General features: G+C 32.3%; 1 protein-coding gene across 3 annotated transcripts; it reads left to right on the top strand.

Annotated features, from left to right (window-relative positions):
* The first annotated feature begins 1,798 nt into the window (after positions 1-1,798).
* Positions 1,799-16,544, top strand: LOC132740799 (stomatin-like). 3 transcript variants are annotated; one of them, XM_060728795.1, is made up of 9 exons: positions 1,799-1,955; positions 5,078-5,138; positions 7,447-7,565; positions 9,563-9,635; positions 9,923-10,005; positions 12,189-12,392; positions 14,847-14,902; positions 15,245-15,323; positions 16,149-16,544. In XM_060728795.1, the coding sequence occupies exons 2-9, from the start codon at positions 5,120-5,122 to the stop codon at positions 16,335-16,337; spliced, it is 822 nt and encodes a 273-aa protein (XP_060584778.1). In that variant the 5' UTR covers positions 1,799-1,955; positions 5,078-5,119; the 3' UTR covers positions 16,338-16,544. The 3 variants fall into 3 exon arrangements, with proteins under 3 accessions (XP_060584778.1, XP_060584777.1, XP_060584779.1); XM_060728794.1 differs by lacking the exon at positions 12,189-12,392 and adding an exon at positions 11,672-11,875; XM_060728796.1 differs by lacking the exons at positions 1,799-1,955; positions 12,189-12,392 and adding exons at positions 1,956-2,093; positions 11,672-11,875.
* Positions 16,545-20,279: the final 3,735 nt, after the last annotated feature.

Below are 20,279 nucleotides of genomic sequence, written 5' to 3'. Positions count from 1 at the left end.
ATAATCTGCAGCTGACAACTCCCATCAACCAATTCAGACGCACAAACTGATAGAAAGAAAATGTTTTAGGGGTGCCCATGAGATATAAAAACTTAACTAGCTGCTTGAGAATTCTGGTTTTCTGCAGTGTCCGTGTGGTTAACGTTGTCTATCTGAGAATTTAGTTTACATTTCGAATAAAACGTGTTTACTTGAGTGTCTATGTAAATAAACTTTCAATCAATCTTGCAATAAAACAGATATCATACCTGGAGGATAATTCATATATACTATCTTAAACATGAAGCATGTGTTCGCCCGGGTTCAGTCTTAAGCACGTGATTATAGTGCAACAATATTCATGTAACATAAAGTGTTCCAAATTATGTATTTTATGATAATGGACAGAAAACTGCAATTGTACAACTTCGTAAGCATATTCCTAGGGAAGCAAGCCTGGTAAATATCGGAGCTATACCATTCGGAGATATACAATACTATATCAATACTTCCCAGCATGTCGCTGAAATTTGGTTACAACGTTGTCTAATTATATTATATATTTTGTAAATTCTGCATCGAATATCAAATTTACGAGAATATTATACCATGTACATTTGAATAAAGTTTCCAGGAAACGTAAAATTGATGAATTTATGTTTGAAATGTAATTGTGGCAGCAAATTTATTAGCATTGCAACTACTTCATCATTAAAGAATTACTTTTGCTTATATTTCCGTTGAGAAAGCAATCCAGATAAAAACATATACGATTCATGTTACGTCTAGAATGAAATAAGATCTTTTTATCAGAACTCCGAATTAGTAGAATGAAATTTAAGATATTAAATCCACGAGTGAAGGAGGTTTGTCATGTCGCCAAGGAGATATTGTTATTGATTTATTTACATCTAACGGCTCAAAATAGTGGAAACACTTAATCTTTAAGGACAATGTAAACTTACCATGTTTTTGTTTGGCAATTGTTTGTGTTTTTTTTTTTGAAAAATATGAAATTTCATTCTATACATTAAGGTTTAAGACTCTTCACATTTGTATATCTTATAACTGTTGCATACAAAAATAAAACCTGATCGCGATGGAGCGATTTACGACATCGTTACTTATCGTATACTTTCAAAGGAGTTACACATGAAACAGTATTATAGCTACACACATGTTATTTAGCTGGCGATATCGCGCGTCTGACCCTGATGTAGTAAAAGTTCGGGCGGGTCGTTCAGGCAACGCCCCTTAGCTTAATGTACCAACTACTTCAATATTGTTATATTGTTGTATTTACATGTTGGGCTTCCTGCTTGATCAGCTGATATTTTTGGGTTGACTTCGAACCATTGGCTCCTCACCCCTGTCTGTTCGAAGTCAACCCAGTGACTTCTATTTATATTATATAATCTCATTAAAATCATATCCTAACTGTCGCACCACTGCCCTTCGCTCGGAGCGAGAGAACGATGATCTGATTTTAATGAGATTGATTATATAGTAATATACAGACCAGATTGTATGCCATTGGATTATTTGTACAACCAATAGTTGTATTTTAAAAGACGCCGGGTCCTCATTATTCATGAGGCACCTGAGGTCTCCACTCACACCAAGTTTTAATATTTTGTTAAGTTTGAAAATTTGATAAGTCATGTTTAACGATGCACCAAAATCTAATCTATTCTCCATAAAAGGAAAAGCTTTATAACTGTTTACAGAATCGTGTTCGTACTGTTGTAGCAGTTTCTGTACAGTGATTTTTTGTGTATTGAATTTATCCTGACAACAAGGTCACGCGACAAAAATAGAATAATCATATGACTGTTAACTCAGGTGTGACGTATGTAAACTTAAACCACAGGGTATTGATCGGCTTGGATCCATTCCCCATTTTGCAATATTTTCAACTGTATTTCAAAATACTGGAAATACTTCACTAGCGGGTACTGCAGGAAATATATAATAAGGTAAGTAAAAGTTTTCATTGATTATCAACACTGGTGTCGAATCATTTCAAAATAGCTTTAGATCTCAGGGAGTTTTTGGATAAACATTGGTATTTTAATTGGTACACCCGGATTGAGAACTTGTGTATTATATCTCAGGTAAGTAATGTTGTATAATATGTAATTATTTATAGTTCATGTAATACTGCAGGACTCTTAAACTTCAATTCTTCGTAAATTTTATTCGTATTTTATTTTATAATTTTGTCAGTTTTATTGTGTAAGTATTGGATGAATTGATGCTGCTAAAAAACGAAACGTTTACCAGTGTAGAATTTGACCTAGTTAAAGCGAACCACTCGTTCATAGGTATACCAAGTTATCATGATTATATATCTTATAGAAACTATACAGATCTAAATACAAGAATGCTAGCTACTGGCACATCCTAATTTTACGATTGACGTGTACACACTTTATTTAATAGCAATAATTATAAATTTAAAAATACAAAAGTAATTTGAGGGCGTGGCATATCTGTTATGAGGAACGCTAACAGACGGGTTTTAATAGTTAATTTAGCACTATCAGTAGATCACGCTAATGTATACATTAATTTTATTTGTTGTCTGAAAATAAGAAGTTTAGTACAGTGACTGATTCATAGAAAGTCGTTGGCCATACAATAATGTTATATGGTTGTTTACATTTTGAAAGACGGATAGCCTTCATCTGCATTAAAATCAGAGGAAATACAAGACCTGTCTCACCTGATATCTGTTCGATACATCTTCTACTTGTTTTTCCCTGAAGGTCCACCACGCGTACTGTAAGCAATGTTTCATACATCAGTCTTGAATGATATGTGTTATTGTAATTATGCAATGAATTTTTCATGATAAAACTTTGATGCATTTTAGTTGTATCAGGCAATTAATTACCTGTAACAGATATTCCGAATATAGCCCCTTATCAAGTTTTACTTTAAGACAACTGTTCGGAGAAAAGCGTCAAAGAGCTTCCGCTACCCCTCTACAATTGCGAATAGTGCACCCCTTGGTGCTCTACTTGAAATGACCTCCTCCCCCTTCAGGATGTGACAGAGCTATTCGGTTATAGTCAACTCTGTTCACTTCGCTTGTAGCAATGATGTAATGTTGGCAGACTGTGAAATATTAGGAGGAGGCACAATGAAGAAGCTCCGGAAGTCTCCTTTCGTTTTGCTAGATATGCCGAGTACTCCAAGAGAGTGCCACACCCATACGCATTATTATTTAGACCTTCCCGCCATGTTTCATTACCATTGACTTAGTATCAGTAAAGTTCTGATATATCATAAAGCAGATCGACATTATACGCTGCCTTGACGCTACTCGACGCACCATTGCTGGCCAATATATTGATTTGTAGCACGTATATAGTTGGCCATTAACTCCAGTACTAAATAGCTGTTGTAGTTTCCGTGTTTATTCAATGATATTGATACATTGTGAACATAATTATCAATTCCACTTTTGGCTTGTGATGGAAATGTAAAATTCTAGGCTTAAAGGTTAGTTGATAGTTTTCTAAGTCTTCTGAAATGTGTTGCATTAAATGACTTCAGCGTTTACTTGAAAGGACGGTTTTGACATAATTCATACATAATTTTCGAATTGACGAACCTAAGTATGGTTCAACACGATCCTGACACGGTGATTCAGAAGTGAATTCTATAATAGCAGACGAAGGAGAGAGAAAACTGTGTAACACTTTGACACTCTACATATATAAATATAGGTCTAGTATTCAAAGACATTTTTGATGCAATTTGAATATTTCTTCATTATTTATGCGTTTTATTTTCGTTTTTATAAAGAAGGAAGTTTTTAACGCGTGATACACCATAATTATATATTATGTTATTTCTTGTTCGAAAATCGACTGTTTTGAAGCCAGTAATTTCTCGATATATATATACTCTTATCAAAGAAAACACATATAAAATGGTATAATTTTTTCTTCTGTAGGATTACATTGTAAGATAACATGAAGTGTAAATTCTTATCACTTTTATTCTAAGACTGCAACATTTAAGAAACGCATTAATATGATGGGTTAATGTATTCAAGATAATGTTCACGAATTTTAAATGTTGATGGTTTTACTTTTTGTGAATGTACTGTACAATAATAAGTGTATATATTAAACGCATGAGTAAAGATAAAGTAAAAGATTTATTTACAGAAATATAGTTACAGATCCATTTCAATATAACTTTATGAAAATATGCTAGAACATTACTGCATTCACTATCTATAGATACATTGGACATAGATCTAGTAAATCTATAAGATTTAGCTGTCATTATTCTATGAAACATCGAAAAAAGAGCCGACGACTTACTAGAAATAACTTATTGTGATAAATGAGTGTGACTGTTCAAAGAAAATTTCCTCATTCTATGCTTGAGTATCTCCTGTAGACATTTTCCGACGAACTTAGTTTCGATTTCTTGCGTTTGTTGATCCAAATTGTTAATAAAGTTCTTGTTTTAATATTTTATTCATCAGAGCAAATTTGATTGGACATTTTTAAATATAAATAAGTACATTGTACTGTTCATTATGTACAGTAGGTCTACGTACTCTACTGTAGTTTTAACTTTGAGTTTTATTTGTTTGTTGTTGTTGCTGTTGTTTTTTCCTTCAAGACAATGCGACATTGTTTATTTGATTATCATACTAGATTGGTTAATCAATAAAATACAGCTTTTTAATTTCGACTGAACAATCGGACAAAGCCTCATAATATTATGACGTAAACTATGACGTCATTTCACGCCATCTTTTGAAAGGGCATTAATTTTTTCAGGGCTTCTTTATATAATACGTGTACATGTAAGTACAGAGAGTCTAGATAAACTTATATGATGACAACGTGTCATTTTTTCTAGTTGAACATTTTTCATTAACCATTGAACCACGGATAGAAATATGAGGTTATTTTAATAGAATAGATACAGTACAGTAGTCAAGTAGACTACAGTAGAGAGGTCATTTTCTGTGACAACAAATACAATTCAAACGAAATTAGATCTACTAAGTATACATATAGAATTAATAAAGTAGATAAATCAAATGTGTCTATATATGTCTTTTCAGATTTAAACAGCCAAAATAGAGGTCCATCCACAGAAAATCGAAATGGACGGCTACGGAAGTGGTAAGTAGATTCCACTAGATTCTACTGTAATAGCCTGCGTTACTTTCAGAAATATAATATTATATACAAGTATTATAACATTACTTGTCCATTATATTAACTAGATTCCAGATCTCTATACCGTACTATAGACAGTACTGTACCGTACTGAACTGTATGCCTAAAATCGGAGAGATAATCTGTCCCCGATGCATACTGTAGATAACCACGACACTCGGTTAATTTAAATATAAGTTGTTTGATTTTCCCCCATTAATCAAACCGGTGCCGCCGGTGGCTTCCTAGTAGACTAATATAAGAGCAGCACAAACTCTGATGATCTTTTCAATATCGTTGAACTTTTAAATTACTGTTGGCCCTACCTCAACTGTTTTTACAAAACAAAAGCTTTTACAAGGTAGATAGCATTTTCCTTAACTACTTGACACCGTCCTGCTGTTGTGAAGTTGAAAAATTCCCTCGAAAAGCAATGAAAACAAATCTTGAAAATTATGTCCCAGTGGCAACCTTTAACTTCATTTTAGATAAATATACATGTAGGTTATATCAAATATAGATATACATGCATTTGTTGTAATTTCGGGATTTTTTTGTGTACTTTAAACTGGAGGTGTTGACTTCATATTTTACTGTCGCAACAGTTAGTGTAAATAGTTTCAAACAATGTATGTTTTAGTGTGGTGTATCGAGTCTTTTAAGGGAAGTTTGTTTTGGTAGGTCAAAATTGTAAAATTGAAAAAAGATTGATTTGTCAAGATGTTGCAGCGAAAGAATAGAAAACAAACTGAATAAGAGTTATTGTGGAGGTTATCTCTGATATCGAATCACAATAGTTACTTAGATACAGTATCTAGGCGTTGTTTGATCTATAGAGTAGAGTAAATTGTCATCTAAGATGTCTCTTGCAATTTATTTTTAATCAGGGGATTATTCGAGTACTTTTGTATAACTTTAAGAAAATGTATTGTATTTTATGTTTTATAGTAATTTCACTTTTAAGATAGTTTTTATCTGACATACACGTAAGCATCACCAAATAACCTTTTCTTATAAACGTTTCCTTGTCTTCTATTTCAGCTGCTCGTACGTATCCACTTCCGTTATTTTAGTTTATAACTTACTATAGTATTATATATTTATATCCTATGTTAAATATTTTGAAACAGTTAAACTCTGAAAGTACCATAAAAATCATATACATGTACATGTATGTGGAAAACTCATCAAGGCCAACTTTAATTTGTATATGTGTGTGTGCCAATTGCTAAGTCAAGTTTAAATTGGACTTCACCTGTCACATCACATAAATAAGTTATAAAATTATTGATTACATAAAATGATTTACTTATTTTATTCTTAACTTCATCATAATCAGAAAGTCTAGTAGCAGTAAGTAAAAATGTTTCTAAATTTATTTCAAGAACTAATTTAAAGCGTCAACTCATGTTCAGAGTTTCACTGTATTTTGGTGACTGTCATATGTGTTCTTATGTACTGTGTGAATCAGAATAGCTTGCAAGTGCCCTCACAGATGCGATGGTCAAACCACGTGGTATTTGATATCTTAAACACTTTTAAAATCGTTCGTTTGTGAAATTATTTGGTAATATATGGTGTGTTTATAAAGTGATTTCTATCTGACATATTAAAACAAGTCAGATCATTCAAATACACTGGGCATAGTTTCTCGGTGTGAAAGCCAGAGTAGGTAATCTCATAACTATAATAGTACCTGTCAATTTCATCAAGTTCAACTATGTTAAAATTGTATATATTTGAAAAATATTATACATGAAAAAAATACATATTATGCAATATACCATGCTATCATCAGAATACCACTAAGGTTTACCACTCAGATATAAATAATTTAACATGCTTGCTAGTGAAACTATTAGAGTTCTAGCATCACATAACTTGAAATATCATAAACCTAGGAAATTGATATTTTTGTCACGTGACTTCCCTTATTTACATTGTAATATGATGTCCAGAGTGTATTGTGTATATACAATATTGTTTGAAAATTGAGTTAACTGTTCTAGAAAATCCAAGTTTTAAGTGCTTCTGTATATAAGCTTAGTTTTACATCTAGAAAATTACTTTTATTATACTTACAGATTTCAAAATACATGTAGAATTATATTAACTAATAAAGTGACTATTTTTCTGTTAATGATGATGATATTAACTACATTCTTAGATGTCAAGTTTATTCGTTTTTATCACTTCTGTATTATTTAAAAAACATGTTAAACTATCTGGTGTTAGTAATTAAAGTTTTAATGCAATGTTTTATTTATTTCAGGAAAAGATGAACGGAATCAGCCGGATGGAGATATCGGTTGCTGTGGTTACGTTCTCATGTTTTTCTCTATTATCATCTTGATTCTGTTTTTCCCTTTCTCTTTGATCTGCTCACTTAAGGTAAGGCAACGTCTATAAATATTTTGGTGGACTTTGGTTTATTAACTATATTTACATTATTATCTTTATTTACATACTTGCGTTTAAATAAAACGTGTACTGTCCTAGGATGATAATTTGGTCTTAACGGTACATGGGAAAGTCCAAAAAACGGGATAATCTGGATTACTATCCGATATCGTAAAAGTAAACACTTACAAATACTATATAGCATTATTCTTACAGTATCGTTTGTGTATTACCGTTATGGCTCTGTCGGTAGATCGAAACTGTCGGTAGATCGAAATTATTTGTAACTTTTAGAATTTTGTTCTCATAGGTTCGAACCACAATTTAAGTAGTGCCATTTTATAACCACAGTTGTTTCTTCTTGCTCTGTTTTTTATCATTATAATTATTCATTTATTTTCGTTTTCCTTTTTGTTTTCTTCTTATGATATATATTTTATAGTATATATTTATTTCTATTTCTATTCATTTTTCTTTTTGTATTTTTTGATCACAGTGAAATAAAATATTCGATCTCATATTCATGTATGTATAAAACCGGTCAAACTTGTTTTCTGAACTAAGTCTATTGACTGTTCTGAGGTAAAAAAAATCGTGTCGTACCAGTGGTCGACCTTCTGTCTGTGCGGATAAACACATTACTGACACGGTTGCTCTACCTACTGCGCTAACAAGACATACGATAACATGTAGTTTTATTTTCATTTTTATAGATTGTGGCATTGATCTGCCTAACCTTTTTTTCGCATTGTTATTGGTCTTTGTTATGTAAACAAAGGCTCAAGTTATAGTCTGATTTTATTGACCTGTCAATTATGAATACATTATAGGACTCATTTAAATATTCGATCCCACTTCGGTTTGGTCCGTGTAGTTTACGAGAATTAATGTGGAGTATATTAGACATGGATTGAAAGTCACTCCAGCTTAATGTAGAGGTTTTCGTTAATTCATAATAGGACAGTCGGTAAAGAGAATGCCTGATATTTGAGAGGTCTGTAGTTCGATCCTTACTGTTGCCATTTTTTTAGTATATTTTAATGGAACAGATTTGTAGTGTGTTTTACGGCATTGAAAAGACATTTACTGGTTTTAATCCGTTTTAATTTAAACATGAGTTCTTAAAAAACATGTTATTTAAAAAGGATATATACATAACAAAATTAAGTAAAACATAATCAATCAAAACGAACAACATAAAATAATCATATAATTATAGATTCAATAATGTTGAGAGTATTAATAAGAAAAAAACATGGACCAACGCGGCCTCGAACTTAAAACACGTGTGACACTTATTATTATAAACTCGTGGTTTATCCTATTGCGCTATAACGCTGAGTACACTTAGTTTAGAGATACAAATTAAATTAAATTCCATCGTACCGCGTACATCTCACGGAACTTACCGAACATCTACCGAAGATTAATATACTGTGTGCATCGACCGTGTAATCAGTATGTAATTGACAGGTTAATAAAACCAAACAATATCATCCTAGGACAGTAGCTTCTTTTATAGGAAAGGTAAATTGCGATATCTATACTTTTTGAGGAACGTACATGCATTTATATTATACAGTATATATCATTTGGTCGATTGGTTTTGAATGCTAATAGTTCAGTATATTTTACTTCAATAATGTGTATGTTTAGCCTGTTTAGGTGACCATATGTTACTTTGTATTGCTATTTATAAAACATTGTCAAAAAATACCAATTTAATGATATTGGTTACTGTCTAAACCTGTTCAAACCGGAAGTGATTAGCTTTTGCCGCCATTATATAGTCAGGCTAGCTTGTAACACCCGTGCAGTCTGATCAGGCTCTAAACTGTTAGTAGCTCAATTTTGTATGTTGATATTTAACTCTCGCTAACTTCAAATTGAGTGTGTCCAATTCATTGCCGGGCAATTTCATAAATTCAGCAGTCAAGTGTTAAAGTCACTGTTGTTATGATGATTTCATATATTTGTTAATTAACTAGGTTGTGCAGGAGTATGAAAGGGCGGTCATATTCAGACTGGGAAGAGTTGTATCTGGTGGGGCCAAGGGTCCAGGTATGTGCCATTGATTAATTTACTTGTTTGTATAAAACATATAGATATATAATTAATTGAAGAAATTGATAAACATAAACACAAATAGATTACAATTAGTCTTTCAGTTTACCATATCTTTTAGACAAGAGAAATGCATGTTGGTCTGGAAAACGTTTTATCATTTGTTATAGAAAAAGCAAAGAAAATAAAAAGAATTGTTACTTACAATTAAGATGTTATTGTATTATTTTAGCTCTTGTAATTTATTTATTAATGTCAATAACCTTATATAATTTTAAACTTAGGTTTGTTTTTCCTGTTCCCATGTGTGGACACGTTTAAGAGCGTAGATTTGAGAACATTTTCTTACGACATTCCACCACAAGAGGTAAATATATTGACTTTATTCTGAAGATAATTCCTCTATGAATTGTAAGCTTATTTTGAATTATAAAAGATTACAACCTTTTCAATTTTTATAAAGTTGAATGATTGCAACTGAAAGGTATATTAGATAAAAGAAATGTTTACCAACTATTTAACTTTACATACGAAACAGTTACATATTTGAAATACCAATCAAACTATACTTGGACTGTCACATAATTTTGTACTAGCCTATTTTGACATTTTTCATCAATAATGTTTCTCATAACGATATATATATATATGATAAACTCTATTATAGTCATTATGTTAATCTGTTGGTTGATATGACATTATCATTATGTGAAACATGAATCAGCGTAAATTATATGTTATTGTATGAATATTACATTTTGGTGACATTTATGTAGTGTAGAAAAACAAGTGAATGTTTTCAATTATTGTGTAGGAAAACTGGTTGAGATGTAGAATACATATGATAAATACTGAAGCATTAAATGTTGCACATGACTGCTGATAAACAAATTGATGCGAAAAATTAATATACTTAGTACATACTCTTGTGTGTAAATATAAACAGTAATACCTACTTGTATAGTAAACTGAATTACATCTTTAATATCATTTTTGATGTTCATTGGAACGCATTAAAGATTTAACCGGTCAAGAGAGAGCATTTTATTTTGTAAATGTTTACTAATTAATACTAGCAAATTAATTTTACTAGATTTACTACACTGATTTATTTACATAAGTGTATGAGATATGTTTCCAATTATTTTTTGCAATACTGCAATTCTATTAATATTATATATATATAGAAAACTTCTAGGTCAATATAAAATATCTATAGTTGCTATTTTATGCTAGTATTACCTTATTGTATTGTATTACTTGCCATCGTGTCTTTGTTCTACAAGAACAATACTTTCTGTTTTGTTTTGATTGTTATGTTTTGTATAATATCTTATCTTGACATCCGAATTCAATAGTGCCTTTTCCCGTCATTTATTGACTACTGTGAAAAATTGCTGTGAACATCGAGGGTACAATGGACTCATTGATGTTGGAACAAAACAAACAGCATTATTCAGTGTTTCTCTGTTGCTGTTTACTAAATGAATAAGTGATAAACTAGTGTATAAATGTATCATGTTTACAAATGTTTGATTTAAAAAGTTTACTATTTAAGAACTGAATATTTGAAATTGTTAATTAATAAATATTGTATCTATGTACTGAAGCAAGGCTGCAATAATGTGTTAAGTTATTATAATTAACTAGAAATAAATGATATGCATGACCAATGTAATGATATTAAAGGGTAAATTGCTGTTACAGTTCAATGATTTTACTGTATGCAACTTAAAGGTACTTCATTTATAGAAAAAAAAATAAAGCCTTAATTCCAATTTCCACTGTTGATAAAAAAGGAAGGTACAATATTGTTTTAGTTTGTTAGATCTGTCGCCACGATTATCGTGATAAATATAAGGTAAATACAAGGTAACCCCACATTATAGAGATGAATACATAGAATGAAATAGGTGAAAAACTTAACAAAATAAGATCAGTTTATTAGATTAGGGACATATATGTGTGTTAGTTTTTCAAAAGACATGTATCTGTTAACTTTCCATATGTACTTAACAGTTTTTTCTGATCAGATCCTATCACGTGACTCAGTTACGGTGGCCGTGGACGCTGTCATCTACGCCCGAATCTTTGACGCTACCATGTCGATCATCAATGTAGAGAATGCGCATGCGTCGACTAAACTTTTGGCGGCAACGACATTACGTAATGTGTTGGGAACGAAGCAGTTATCAGAGATATTAAGTGACAGAGAAGCTATTGCACATGTCATGCAGGTTAGAGATGCACGAAATTACCGTGCAGTGTAATAATAATGTTTATTAAAATGCATACACAATATGTGAGTTAACCGCAGTTATTTAAGAACTGATACAAAAGTTAATGAAAGTGTTGGTCATTCAATTGGTAAAGCTGTGCTGATATTTAATTGCGGTTAACCTTTTTTGTGAATGCATCACTAATTTCCTTTATATTGTAGAAAAAAAGCAAGGAGATGGCAGGGTCACGAAACATTTGGCTCTATAAATGTTACAAAACAACAAAACCGAACAAAAACATCTTTTATTTATAACTCTCTTTGATTATTAGATTCTAACAAAAGACTCTGTGACCGTAGCAGTTGACGCTGTTATTTATGCGCGCATTTTTGACGCCACAATGTCGATCATTAACGTCGAAAATGCGCATGCGTCAACCAAACTTCTTGCCGCTACAACTTTGAGAAATATTATGGGGACCAAAAATTTGTCAGAAGTTTTGAGCGATCGGGAACAGATTGCTCATTCAATGCAGGTAGGCACAATATCTCCAGGCATGTGTACATTTAACCCATTTATTCATAAGCATTTTGTGAAAAAATGGCTGTTTTCATTGAAAAGTCTCCCGTTACAAGTTCAAATTGCTATAAAACTTTAAAAACTGCTTCAATACTAATCAAATTTGGCACAAATGTTAACTGGACCATTGCCTTTGAAACAACATGCTCGGGCTTAAATTTTCTGTTACCATGACATCTCAAAATTGCCCAAAATCACTATTTTGCGTTGATTTTTTCCATCAAAATTTATTACAAAGTGCTGCAACTTCTCAATGGATTGAGATAGAGTCAAATACTTTTCAGTATTGGTTACACGTTACCTTATGATCGATCTGGGGTCATTTTTAGCCTCTCACAAGTCCAAAATTTTTCTGGCGATGAGGGGGACTGCCGCCCCCTTCAAACCCCCCTCCCCCCAAACAGAAGGGGGCACATCCCCCTTCTGGCAACCCCTGATGTATCTTTTGGTTGGGGGCCGCGCCGAAAAAGTGGTCACTTTTTTCACAACATTTCTCAAACGAAAACATGTGTTTGGGGCCCAAACAGGACATTTTTTCACTATTTGAGGCCTTAAGAGGAGGGGGAGGTCGAAAGTGCGTTGTTTCGCGTATATATGAGGTAAAGGGTTAACATACTGAAACTTTAAACCAGCTTTAATTCTGGTATTTCCCGCAATTTTACCAGTTGTGTTATACATAGAAAGCTTAATGAATTTCCATCACACGTTTTGGAATGTTCGGTACTTTCCGCCTTTCTCCGTATATAACAAGAAAGCGTCTTGATATCTTGCTGTAGTACTTTTTAAATACGGAATTTGAAGAAATTACGGCGCCGAAATCACTGACTTTATCCAAACTTTTGAATGTTGATATCCCAAACTCTTTACCTTTCTAAATTCATGTGTTCACTATTATTTTAGAACACTCACTCGCTCACATACGAAATTTGAATTTCTCCTTTATGCAAATATGTTTCCTGCTGTTTTTGATGACTTATTATCTATCTATTTAGATGTATATTTTATACTTGTGACTTGGTAAACAACGCGTGTTTCTTGATATTATCTGAACAAAAATAACAGACTGAAAAAAGTATTTTTTGTGTTTTCACAGATACCATTAATAACGATAAATGTAACGAAACTGACCTATTGTAATTTCTATATTTGGTATTTGAATTGTTAGTTTTACAGTTTAAGTTTGATATATAAAAAAGTCTAGGTTAACGATTACTTTATTACTTTGTGTATATTCGATTTAAGCAGTTTTCGTACAGTCGTAATATGTTTTTTATAATACTGAACGTTTTTAAATTGTTTTTCATTGATTAAATGATTTAATATACTCCATATACACCTCTGCTAAACATTTATGAAATAATCTTTATACCGTATTTATACTAAAAAAAAAGAAGAAAAGAAATATATTCGTTAAAAAGATTTTGACAGGTGATATGGTGATACGATCGCTAATATTGGACAATATGACCTGTTAAAAATCTATATAACCTGTAGAAATTCAATATCAGGATTGTTTTAAAAACTTTGTTGTCAAACCTCTTACTCGATATATACCACATAATACATTAATACTATGTTAACCTGATTCCGTACACATACACTTAACGAACATGCATAACTAGACTTATTGAAAGGATCTTTTTACTTTTTATTAAACGGAAACTCATTTTTTGTTAAACAAGAAAAGTAGAATTCTTAGATTAAAAAGATTTTTGCATACATAACTTGAATCAATCTTTGTTCGCGTGACCTTGTGTTCTAAATTATGAAAACTGAGATTATTTTTTTAGAAAACATTTATATCATTCTAAAAAAAGCTTTTTTCCTCTCCCTCTTGAAATTGTGAATTGGTTCCTATAGATTGTTGTCGCATATTGTGCTTTCTCTAGATATGTTGTTCAACTTTCCGTTATAAATATATAAAAAGAAGAGTTATAATACTTTTTATAGCTAGAATAGACACACTATTGTTTGATGGTAGGAACATGAATAAGTATTGTGAAGCGTTCAACATAAAATATGTAAACAAAATATAAGTGTATCTAAGAGATGGGGCCGGAAAAAAGATAAGATCTCTTTATTCTATGTGTCCTGTATAACAAGTTTGAGACGTTTGTGTATAATTACATGGTTCACATTCAGTAAACAATTTAAAAGCTTGTATTCCATTTTTAAGTTGTTCTATTTTAAAAAATTTGAATTATTGCACATAAATTAAGTTATTTTTTGTTTGTTTCATTGACGTCAATTTTAGTTGCACTTCGAAGAAAAATAGTGAAGGCCGATCTATAGTTATGGCCATTCGCATTAAATAATGTGTGAATAATGACTTAGCAAAAAGTTTGTTGTTTATTTATATATCATGCATGATTTAAAGTTTATATTTATTTAAGATTTTATTATTTTACAGGCGACACTTGATGATGCTACAGATCCATGGGGTGTTAAAGTTGAACGTGTTGAAGTGTACGTATTCATTTGTTAACTTCCACATCAATAATTCTCAATTAAATCACCATTTACGCTATTTTCCACGTTTTATAAACGTTAAATCATTCGAACGTTGTTATATATAAACCGTAAATCGATCAAAGTCCATATAAAGTAAATACATTCCTTTAAAATGTTTTAGTTTACATGTATATTGTTTCAAGATAAAAAAAATAAGCAAGTTACCCGTAAAAATGTATTTTTAGCCAATTTCTCTTACTTACATTAATTTAAATATGTGTAAGACGATAACTGACAAGGAAATTAAGTCATTTATTATTATACTGGTTGAAATTATAAATTTTCTTTCAATTATAGGAAAGATGTTCGACTTCCGGTACAGATGCAGAGAGCTATGGCTGCTGAAGCCGAAGCTGCACGTGAGGCTCGTGCTAAGGTGAGAAATATATGTAATTTTCTACGAGTTGATTAAGGGACATTAGATTTATTGATTTCACTACGTATTGTTGTCATACTGTGCTTAGATATTTAACTATGTAAATATTCTGTTAATTTCCATATTTTCATAAATAAATTATTACTCTGGACCGGCCGTTCTCAAAACGAATGGCGCCAAGAATAGGAGATTGTGTTAGAATTATTATTGAATAGACTGGTCCATCAAAGACCCCCGGTAACTGACCGTGATCAGATTAAACAAATGTCACTGTTTATGCAAGACTTTAACGCTGCTAATGATCAGCCTTCAAACATGCAAACATTATTATGTTCTACATTTTCTTGTACTGAAAATCAGAACAGGATATCTAAAATGTCGTCTGCTTCCTGAAAACTTTTTAAGAGATTAATTCGAAGCAGCTATTTATAGACGGTATTGAGATATTATCGATTTTACAGCTGCTTGGAATATTATATTATAGATTTCACGATTTCTGTTTACGCTCCAATAAAACCCACAGGAACTATCTTTTACAGACTATACTCCAATGAAACCCACAGGAAGTATCTAATTGCTATGAGCAAATGAATAAATATGATCGATAAATTTGTAATTGTAAGTTTGTAAACAGTGCTGGCTGCTGGGCATTTTTAAAATAAATATCAATATAGTCACATGTAATGATTGATCAAGAAACAAACGCAGCACTTGTTAAATTTCTGTTTTTGCAGTAAGTATTGCAATTCTCTTATAAATGATATGATAGGATATGATATCGATGTGTCGACTTTTAGATTATAAATAACTGATGGTATATTTCAGGTGATTGCGGCTGAAGGAGAAATGAAGGCTTCTCGATCCTTGAAGGAAGCAGCCGACGTCATGGCCGAGTCACCGGCGGCATTACAACTCCGTTATTTGCAGACCCTCAACTCGATCGCAGCCGAGAAGAACTCGACCATAATTTTCCCGCTCCCCATTGATATGATTGGCGGTGCTCTCAAGCGTTAAAATTATGGCCTGTGAGACTTATACACGAATCTGCACGTGATATACCATGTGCACGTGATACGTGCTCGATAAGTGCTTTATTTAGAAAACAAAAACTCTGGGAACATTTTATAATTATGTACCATTACTTTATGCGGTGTTGAAAATAAGTGAGTTAGCCACAAAATGTATTTTTATTTTGAGCTAAAATCCCTAAATGTTATGTTTTACAAACAAATAAGATATTAAAAAACACAGCCCAGAGAATAGCGCCGTGTCCTCTTAAGGCTTTTTTGTTGGCGTTTTTTTTTAATTAAACAGAGTATTTTATAATCGATTTGATATTATGCTTGTACATGTACAGTAATTTTATTATAGTAGGTAAAATGTTGTAGTTTCTAAATTTGTTTATATTTACTGATACTGTATATATCAGTGTATAAGTTTATATTGTCACAATAGTATGGTAATACAAACGTTATTGCTTTTTATGCCCCCATTTCGAAGAAAAGGGGGTATATTGCTTTGCACTTGTCGGTCCGTCGGTCCGTCGGTCCGTAGACCAAATGGTTTCCGAGTGATAACTAAAGAACCCTTAGGCCTAGGAACTTCAAACTTGGTATGGTGATTGGTCATGACCAGTAGATGACCCCTATTGATTTTGGGGTCAAGGGGTCAAAGGTCAAGGTCACATTGACCTTGAAAGCAAAAAACGGTTTCCGATCAATAACTAAAGAACCTTAAGGCCTAGGAATTTCAAACTTGGTATGGTGATTGGTCATGATCAGTAGATGACCCCTATTGATTTTGGGGTCAAGGGGTCAAAGGTCAAGGTCACATTGACCTTGAAAGCAAAAACGGTTTCCGATCAATAACTAAAAAACCTTAAGGCCTAGGAACTTCAAACTTGGTATGGTGATTGGTCATGACCAGTAGATGACCCCTATTGATTTTGGGGTCAAGGGGTCAAGGTCACATTGACCTTGAAAGCAAAAACGGTTTCCGATCAATAACTAAAGAACCTTAAGGCCTAGGAACTTCAAACTTGGTATGGTGATTGGTCATGACCAGTAGATGACCCCTATTGATTTTGGGGTCAAGGGGTCAAAGTTCAAGGTCACATTGACCTTGAAAGCAAAAACGGTTTCCGATCAATAACTAAAGAACCTTAAGGCGTAGGAACTTCAAACTTGGTATGGTGATTGGTCATGATCAGTAGATGACCCCTATTGATTTTGGGGTCAAAGGTCAAGGTCACATTGACCTTTTAAGCAAAAACGGTTTCCGATCAATAACTAAAGAACCTTAAGGCCTAGGAACTTCAAACTTGGTATGGTGATTGGTCATGATCAGTAGATGACCCCTATTGATTTTGGGGTCAAGGGGTCAAAGGTCAAGGTCACATTGACCTTGTAGGTAAAAATGGTTTCCAATCAATAACTAAAGAACCTTAAGGCCTAGGAACTTCAAACTGGGTATGGTGATTGGTTATGACCAATCAGATGACCCCTATTGATTTTGGGGTTAAGGGGTCAAAGGTCAAGGTCACATTGACCTTGTAGGTAAAAACGGTTTCCGATCAATAATGAAAGAACCCTTAGGCCTAGGGACTTCAAACTTGAGATGGTGATTGGTCATGATCAGTAGATGACCCCTATTGATTTTGGGGTCAAGGGGTCAAAGGTCAAGGTCACATTGACCTCTTAGGTAAAAACGGTTTCCGATCAATAACTAAAGAACCCTAAGGCCTAGGAACTTCAAACTTGATATGGTGATTGGTCATAACCAGCAGATGACCTATTGATTTTGGGGTCAAGGGGTCAAAGGTCAAGGTCACATTGACCTTGTAGGTAAAAACGGTTTCCGATCAATTTACTAAAAACGCTTTGGCCCAAGGAACTTCAACCTTTGTGTGATGATTGGTCATGACCAGCAGATGACCCCTATTGAGTTTTAGGTGAAGGGGTCAAAGGTCAAGGTCACATTGACCTTGTAAGTAAAAACGGTTTCTGATCAATAACTCAAGAACACTTAGGCCTAGGAACTTCAAACTTGGTATGGTGATTTGTCATGACCAGCAGATTACTCATATTGATTTTGGAATTAAGGGGTCAAAGTTCAAGGTCACAATGACCTTGTAAGTAAAAACAGTTTCTGATCAATAACTAAAGAACGTTCGTCCTAGGAACTTCAAACTTGGCATGTTGATTGGTCATGACCAGCAGATGACCCCTATTGATTTTGGGGTCAAAGGTCAAGGTCACATTGACCTTGTATGTTAAAACGGTTTCCGATCAATAATAAGAGAACCCTTAGGCCTAGGAACTTCAACCTAGGCTTGGTGATTGGTCATGACCAGCAGATGACCCCTATTGATTTTGGGGTCAAGGGGTCAAAGGTCAAGGTCACATTGACCTTGTAGGTAAAAACGGTTTCTGATCAATTTACTAAAAACGCCTAGGCCTAGGAACTTCAAACTTTGTATGATGATTGGTCGTGACCAGCAGATGACCCCTATTGAGTTTTGGGTCAAGGGGTCAAAGTCATGACCAGTAGATACTTTATAACCCTTATTAATTGTTTGATCACTGGGTCAGAAGTCATGCATTATAACCTTATCACATGACTAATTGGCTGCTGATAGGGGGCATACATGTTTTACAAACATATCTTGTTTAAAATAAATTTATTACTCTTAGTTAAAAAAAAAGATTAAAACATGTATAAAGTTTGAAATGTGTCATTGTGACAATCATATTAAAACAACTTAATGATTAAAGTTATACAATATTTTAAAATTTAGTTCGTGTGAACTGGTGATGAAGCTTGTCACTTTGTACGAGTATTTTAAATTTTATACTATAGTTAATATTAATTTATTTAAATAAAATGATGCCTGTAAACTATTGTTCAAGGGTAAAAAACTGAACTTTTACAGCAAGATACTGATGTTTTGTTTTTTGTGTCATTACATGATCAAATATTACCATCTTTTAAATATTCTGTGATAAAATGTATTAAAAATAAATGAATAATTTAAAATATTAAAAAAAATATAATAATGAGATATTGCATATAGAAATAAATACTAAATAAACATGTGGGCAACATACAGTATAACTGTGTTTAAAGCCTTGATAGAGGTACATACAATATAGTATAAACTATAAAGTTCAAACAGACGCTTTCCACACACACATGGTCTTTGTGTTGATAATATAAATATTCTAATATAATGATGAATTTAGTACAAGAGACAAATCAAAAATTCTGTTTTCAATTATTTTTGTAATTTTTAATTTAAATTATTAAATATTTGTATTAAATGTTTTACAGGCAGTCGTTATAAATCTGTTAATGTTTATCGTTAATTCATAATATTTTTTTTCTTCATTTTGAAATAGTTACATATTGTTCAATGCAGATTTTTAAAAATGTGTTCTTGTTATATTCCATTGTTCTATTTTATTCAAAGTAAACTTGCTGTTATACACAACAATGTATTTATAAAAATGAGACCATTAAGAAGAATTATACACACAACTATTAACTTCACAGTATATTCTCCCTGATATAGATAAACGATGATTTTTTCCACATATACATTTACATTAGATGCAGCTAATTAAGTTGTGTTGAAGGTTTTATCAGGGACATGTATATATACATGTATTTACACGTCCCGGGTATCATCTAGCTTAAAGTATCATGCTGATATATAATTAAGTCATACTGGAATAGATACTGTTGGACATGAGTAAGTTTTTTATAGTTTCAAAACTGCATGCAAGTACCTTGTTCAAAACGCTCGATTTTTTCATCATATTTTTTTATCTAACATGTTACTCATTTTGTGTTTTTGTAAACGTTTGACTGTAGCATATTGTTTTATCAATAAAAATACATATATATTGACGATTGTTTTTTTCTTGACAACTTGTTTTGAAAATGTACATTCAATAT

This window comes from Ruditapes philippinarum, unplaced genomic scaffold (genome assembly GCF_026571515.1).
Source record: "Ruditapes philippinarum isolate M1 unplaced genomic scaffold, ASM2657151v2 ctg215_1_1_1_1, whole genome shotgun sequence".
NCBI lineage: Eukaryota > Metazoa > Mollusca > Bivalvia > Venerida > Veneridae > Ruditapes > Ruditapes philippinarum.
This window is presented reverse-complemented; position numbering and strand designations above follow the sequence as displayed.